At 32.5% G+C, this 7,883-nt stretch overlaps 1 protein-coding gene across 1 annotated transcript; it reads right to left on the reverse strand.

Moving 5' to 3' along the window:
• Positions 1–4,324: 4,324 nt before the first annotated feature.
• On the reverse strand, positions 4,325–6,982 carry VNE69_04159 (integrase catalytic domain-containing protein; the record flags this gene model as incomplete). The annotated part of the gene is made up of 5 exons (XM_065473407.1): positions 4,325–4,479; positions 4,618–4,733; positions 5,186–5,257; positions 6,696–6,788; positions 6,873–6,982. The coding sequence occupies 5 exons, from the start codon at positions 6,980–6,982 to the stop codon at positions 4,325–4,327; spliced, it is 546 nt and encodes a 181-aa protein (XP_065329479.1).
• Positions 6,983–7,883: the final 901 nt, after the last annotated feature.

The raw sequence follows: 7,883 nt of genomic DNA on the forward strand, positions 1-7,883 counted from the left end.
CGGCGTAACATCCTACACTTGTGCCTTTTATGCTATATTATAGTAAGTAAGACTCTAACTGAATCAGTTAGATGTGGACCACGTCCGAATACCAATGATCCCTAAGCCTTACTTGCAAAGAAAAAAAAATTAACAAAAATTTATACGAACAAAGATCAAATAACAAGTCTACCATCTAAAACGTTTTAAGTATTTACTTATATTTATAAAAATACAACGTGTTTGAAGCATTGGTTCATTAAAAAGGAACATCTGTTCGTAATTATATTTGTGACTCTGGATATTTAATGACAAAAAAATTAAATTTGTATAAACTTCAACATATTCATTAGTTTACTATTCTTCTTAAACATCCCCAGTCGATCATTTAACCCTTTGATGATAAAAGACTTTTATTTTAAATTTGCCAAAATTTTATGTTAGGAAAATGAGATTAAATTTATTTGTTCATATGTTTTAAAAAACTGTACTCTGACAGGAATTGTTTAAATATGAACGTGTGATTTTTACAAAAAGAAAATACCATATAAATAGACGTTTTTTAGGGATGAGTTTTAAATAAGGCTAAAGTTCACTTAGACACGCAAAAATCGATATAGGCTTTTTTTGTTTTTTTTTGCCCCTTTTTTTCAAAAATGGAGGAGAGAATTCATACAAGAGAAGAAATTGAAATCAAATATAATAATTTAATAATCAAATTACAAGATCAATCTTGTGATATATGTTCTAATAGAATGAGGAAAGAAAGAAAAGGCAGTTATAACTCAAAATGTACTTGGAAAGGTTGTAAAAAATCGATTTCCATCTGGCATGATACGTTCTTCGATAATTGTAAACTCAACCATATATCATGTATGCAGATACTTAATATGTGGGTTCTTAATTATTCTCGAAAGCATATCTCTCAAATTTTAGGTTGTCCAAAAAAACACACAACATTATTATAAAAAAAATTAAAAGAAATGAATATTTACGACAAGTATTTATCTTCTCTAAGTATTATGGGCGGAGAAGGTATAATAGTTGAAATTGATGAGACAAAAGTTGGAAAGAATAAAAACCATAGAGGTAAATTAGTGAAGGGCTTCTGGTGTTTTGGCATGGTCGAACGTACCATCGAACGAAAAATCATAATACTATATATTAAAAAACGAAATAAAGAAACGCTTACTAATCTTTTAGTGAAATATGTAAGTACTAAAAGTACTATATATAGCGATATGTGGAGTGCTTACCATTCTTTGAATACAATATTCAATGAACACCACATGGTTAATCACTCATTGCATTTCAGGGACCCAAATACGGGAGTTCATACCAATACTATAGAAGGTAATTGGCGTTCCCTCAAAAATTCCTTACCCAATAGAAATAGGTCTCCAAATAGCGCAAAAATTTATTTGTTTAGGTATATGCTCCTTAGAAATTCCTCGGGTTCCGTCTTTGATGAATTATTAAAATTTTTATTCTACTTGTTTTTTTTTGTTTCTTCCTTAACATTTTCTCTCCTCCATTTTTGAAAAAAAGGGGCAAAAAAAACAAAAAAAGCCTATATCGATTTTTGCGTGTCTAAGTGAACTTTAGCCTTTAATAAATTTCAAAAAACATGTGTTAAACAATTTTAAGTTGATCTTAACATACTTGGTTTTTTTATCAGATGAATGTTCCCAAAATCAATTAGTTTTTCTCACGCATCTTTCAATTAGATAAATTGTAGTCTAGTTAAATCATAATTAAAATGCGTAGAATCGCGCATTGTTTCTATTTAGATCATTTAATCGACATCTCTAAACGATTTTTTGACTAAAGAGTAATATTATTAAGCTGTCAAACACATCAATGAACTTTCTAAAAAATAATTTTTTTTTAACCCCTGCTTTTCGATTGGAAACGGACAACAGCAAATAATTGCTATAAATTTTACAAACGACGACTATTCACCATAGTACTGGTTAATAAATACCAAATGTTCATAAAGACTCCTAGGGGATCGCCTTCTATATGATGGAAGCCAATTACTTACAAATGGGAATGGCATTCGAAAACCTTGAAAAAAGTTAGAAGGTTCGAAGCCATAGAAACAAGATATATCTAAACATGTGGAAGTCCACTAAATGTTGTAATGAAGCATTATTGGTCAATCCCAAAAACATTAATTCTCTTTACGTTCTTGGGAAATGCTTCTTGCAACAGGGCAATATAGAATTAATTAAAGAGATTGTAGATAAAATTAGAACCGTTGACCAAATTAAATATGTACTACTATTTTAGAAGGGTATATTTTGTTAGAGACGGATTAGATCGTAGAAGCCTACGATAATTGTTATCGTATTTGAATACATCGTCATATGATGTATTCAGCTTCTACGGTCTAGAAAAAATTTACGATCTTTAGAAAAGTTTGATGAGGCGGGAGTGGTTTACTCAAATCCTATCTGCCGACTTAGAACTCCCAAAAGTACTCGAAAATATGTACTGAATTGGGATCTATTACAAAAAGGAGAGTAAATTCACAGATGCGCTTGGAGTTTTCAAATTTTTAGGACACTTAGTAAAGTTTGATTTTTATAAAAATGATGTCAACCTTCAGATTGCGCATATCTATGAGATCACAGAGAACACAGAAATGTGTTCAAAGATCTCAAATAAATTTAATTTTCATAGCAAGCAAAATAATTCTTTCTGTTAGATTAAACAACTAGCTCAATCTTAAAGAAAAAATCTCGAAGCAATATTATTTATTTATTAAGATATTAAGGTGGTTTTTTATCTAATTTGCCTCAACTGCCGCGTACTCTATCTGGTTACACCACCTTCTAGCTCCTCTACTATGTTTTTAGTTCGAGATCCTCCTTCCCGAGTCCTGCCGGTTTCAAAGGAGATGCTCTCTGTTGTCTTATTTATAAATCTCATTTGGATGTATGCTTCGGTACTAGTTGATAGGCTGATAACACTAATATAATTGCTTTGGTATTTTGTCACAATTTCGGCTTATGTTATGACGTATGGTATATAAACTGACGCAATAAAAAATATTTAAAATGTAATAACGACCAGTTGCCATCTAACTCTCCTTTTAGATTATTTTGATAAATTGGAACGTTGCAATTGTGATCTTATAAACGAATTTTTGATCCATATATACTTTACATTGTAGTAAGAGTTATTGCTGAAGAAGTTTTGTATGAAGAAGCGCGTAATATTTATTTGCTCTGTTTTGACCTAGATCCAGCCTTGTATATATCTTACAATTTGACAGAGTGTCTGAAGAATTTTGGAATATACAGCTATGAACTAACTCAGAAACTGTTTTAACTGGAGCTTATTAATAAACTAATTGTAAAGAGGCTCTAAATAAAAATCAGTAGATTATATAATGTCCAAATTGATCCGTTTTTTAATGGTAAAAATTCTAAAGGTGCGCCTAGGCAGTACTATAATGTGATGCTTTATTTAAAATTGTCTTGGTTTGAATCCCGGGGGGGGGGCACCGAAATTGTTTCTCTTTTCTTTGATGCAGTTGAAACATTTCAGACGCCTTTAATATTTTCGACAATCATCAAGTTTATTCAATGAAACTTGTATGTGTCCAGCCAAGAGAGAAGTAACATATAGAGTAGAGACGCACTTCAAGGCCAGAAACATTAGCACCGTTGTTGACTAATTATTACATAAAAGTGCATGATTGATATGAGCTATTTGGACTTACGGCCAATACACTCTAGAGTAAAACCTAGAGCTACTAAGGGATTAGATGAAATTGGGCAATATAAGGTCTAGTGAACCTTATAATACAAGATTTTGTAACACTTTGGAAGAAACTAGTGGAAGACTTTGGTCAACGCAGTCCAATAAAAAATGCTGAGCCATTGATGCGGCGGTGTATAGAGCCGTACATGCAAAAAAGATGATTGTAAAGACCTTTGATTTAGTACAATGATGTCTCTTCTCGGGTTAATAAATTCATGGTCGTTAAGTATATCTGCTGTGAAATCACTTTCGACGCGATTTAAGGTATATTTTAAAAATATTTTCTTGTTCCAAATCCATGAATACGGCGTGGCAACCTACACCGATAACTTTTTTGGTAAATTATAGTGAGATAAAATCTTATTGCATCTGTTGGATAAGGATCACGCCCAAATACCTATGATCCCTACGCCTTACTTGCAAGGAAAAAAAAACAAATATTAATACGAACAAAGATCAAATTTTAAGTCTACATTATTGTCTGTATACATTTATTATAAATTGAGGAAATAAATAATAAGGAATAAATATTACAGAAGAGTGCATACTTCATTTTTCTTCTTACAAAAAAATCCTAACGATCTTTATTTGAAACAACTACTCCTCCATCATTTAATTTCAGTCTAGCTGTCTCGAACATTTTCTCCAGAATTTCCCCTTTACGAGTATATTTTGGATCTAATTTATCCCTACTTACTGACTTATCATTAAACATAACAAAATCCCCATCTTAAGTTTAAACACCAATCCATAAACCTGCTTTCTTTAGCTAAAATTTTCTTTGCCTTCGATTGCACCAGAAAGTTTTCTTCCTGTTCCATCATGCTTTTTTCTAAAGGTGTATACTTTATGATCCTATGACTGAACTTAAATATCCTTGTCTTGCTTTTTCTAGCTGATCTCTAATCAAACGAACCAAATCTACACAATTTCGTAACTTCCTAATAAAATTACCATTAAATGTCTCTACCAAACCTGTAGTTCTCGGAGAATAAGGATGTATAAAACACATTTAAATCCATGCTTATTGGCCAGTTCCTCCGTCATTCTATTCTTGAACTCCTTATCGTTACTCGACAAAATCTTTTAAGGTATGCCATATTTCTTCTATATCTATCGTTCAATTGATTCAACAATAACTCCCATATCTTTTGACTTCTCCTTTACATACTCAGCCATATTTGTCCAATGATCTATCATTGTTAAAATAAACTTGTTTCCTTCTGAATTCAATCTTAATTGACCAACCATATAATCTCCCAGAATTTAAAAGAATAAGATGATAGAATACTATAATTTGACTTTTTAACTTCAGAACGCTTATCTAATGACAAATCTTATAATTCTTAAGTATATCTCGAACCTGGGCTTCTGCAACCTCTCTTTGATCACCTTTCAAAACATAACAAGCGTCTTTGCTGAACCATGTGCTAACATCTCATGTTTCTTAAGAACCTCTTCCACTGACACTTCCTTATCCTCTAATACTGCATCAACACAAGCAGTTCTACTTTATACATCCGCTGGATTTTCTCCACTATAATGTGTTTTATTCCAAAATCATATTCTTGTAATAATAATGACCATCTTGATAATCTTCCCTTCATATTTCGGGACGAAAACAACCGAAACAATCCTTGTTGATTCGTTCGTAGCTCAAACTTTCCCAAATAAATACAATGTTAAATCTGTTAATGCCTTATTTACAGCCAACAATTCTTTTCTAGAGCAGAATAGTTCCTTTCCGGGTTTGAATGAACCTTACTAAAAAACCTAATACAATTTTCTCTTCTCCATCCTGTATCTGTGATAAAATCGCCTTTCTCCTTACACCAGAGCGTCCGTGTCTAAAATGAATTCCCCTCTCCTTCTGGCCAACTCCAACCGTATTGTTTCCCCAACTTCTAAAGCGCATCTATTGATCTCTTGTATTTCTCATCATACTCAATCGTCAAAAACTTCCCTTCATTTCCCTTCTTCAGTAAACCATATAAATACTCTGTGCTCAAATACATTTCTCAAAAATTGACGCATTAATTAATTAATCCCAAAAACGATTCCAAATTTTTCCTTGACGTGGGCAGAGGCATATCTACAATTTTCTTAATCCTATCATCATTAATTCTAATCCCATTCTTCCCACTGTTACTCTTACAATCTTTAGCTCTTATTTTCTGTATTCACATTTTGACGCATTTAAATTCAAATCAGCCTCATCTAATAATGTTAACACTTCCTTTCAATGCACTAAGTGCGCTTCCTTATTCTGACTGTAAATTAAAATATCATCCATGTACACAATCACACATTTACCAATAAACTCTCTTAATACATTATTCATTGCTCGCTGGAATGTTGCCGGCCCAATTTTAATCTAAATGGCATTCTTAAAAACTTCAAAAAACCTTCTCTACATTAATGCCGTATTCTCTACATCTTTCTCACTCATTTTAATTTGATGATACCCCAATAAAGCATCCAACTTTGCAAAAAACCGAGCTTCGTTTACTGATCTATCAACTCATCGATCCTTGGCATGGGATAAGTGTCTGACACTGTAACATCATTAAATCTCCTATAATCTATACACATTCTCCAACCCACTTCTTTCTTCTAAATCATTACCACCGGACTCATCCATGAACTCTTGGGGGGTTTAATAATTTCCTGTTTTAAATACTCTATAATTTTCTTCTTTATATAGTCCTCTAATGACATACAATTCCTATATATCGGCGTCACAACTGGAGCAGCATTTCATGTGTTAATAATGTTCTCCTAACTTATTTATACACACATCAATACTGAAGACCTCAAATCCCTTCTTCCATGATAATGTCAGTTTGTTCCTTCTTCAAAACGGTCTTTCCAAAATTATTTCATAACCTATTTTGGTAACAACAATAAATTCTTCTGTAAACTATGTATCATTCCACCAGAAGGACAACCTAACATTATTTAAAACACCCATTTTATCTTCTCCTGCCGACTTTAAAACCACATCAGTACCCATAAAGTTAATTTTTTCTTGTATTTTTCTCTACAAATTACATTTACCGCAGAACCCGAATCTAACAATGCTTTATAACTGTTTTCTCCCTTTTATATGAACTATCGGGAACGAGTCTAATGCAAACACATCAGCTTTCATAGAAGTAGCATAAACTATATTGCTTTTATTAAAACTATCTTCCGCTTCCTTTTCCTCATTCCTCTCCGTGCCAGATTCCATAATGGATGCAATTTTCTTCTGCAGATTAAAACATTGTCTCTTGAAATGACCCAACTTACCGTAATAGAAACATCTTACCTTCCCGTCTCTGGCGTCTCTATATATCATAATTTAGACGCAAACTTTGCATTCTTAACTGCATCAACTTATAGACATTGGGTGAAATACCCTCAGCTTTTATCTTCTGCCACTGTATCCCACTACAAATATTATATATGTACGACCACGACAACTTTTCGGAAAATTTAACATGATCATATTTCCTATATTCTCTAGTAATCCGTTGATCACAAACGTTCCCAGAACATCCTCTGGTGTTCCGTCACGTTGCGACAACCCATTCATCTTGTCCAAATAACTCATAATAGACCTCCTTGAAATTTTGTCCAAACAATTTCCTTAATTGATCTCACGCCGACGTTTCCCCTTAAATCTCACAAAAAATTAACTAAGCAGCTCCTCAAATAAACACTCAAATGAAACTGTCTTAACCCATAGTTCCGCTTCCCCTCTTAGGGCAGCCCCCAAAACCCAAATAAGAGCTGACTTCTCTACTTATTATACCCCTTCATAACATCTTAAAGTCTTCAAAAAAGTATCAGGATCATCTTCTGTCCTCTCATAAAACTTTATCCCAAACAAATTTCCATTCGTTGTCGCCAAATTATTGTCTGTAAACATTTATCATAAATTAAGGGGTACAATAATTAAGAATAAATATTCCAGAAGAGTACATACCACATACATAAAAACCGCCCTGATCATTTACTTATATTGATAAAAATCCAATGTGCTTGAAGCTTTTGTTCAATAAAAAGGAATTATTGTTCGTAATTATATTATTGATTCTATAAAATTAAAGTACAAAGAAAAAGCAATTTGTTTAAACTTCAACATATTG

Source organism: Vairimorpha necatrix, chromosome 4 (genome assembly GCF_036630325.1).
Source record: "Vairimorpha necatrix chromosome 4, complete sequence".
Taxonomy (NCBI): domain Eukaryota; kingdom Fungi; phylum Microsporidia; family Nosematidae; genus Vairimorpha; species Vairimorpha necatrix.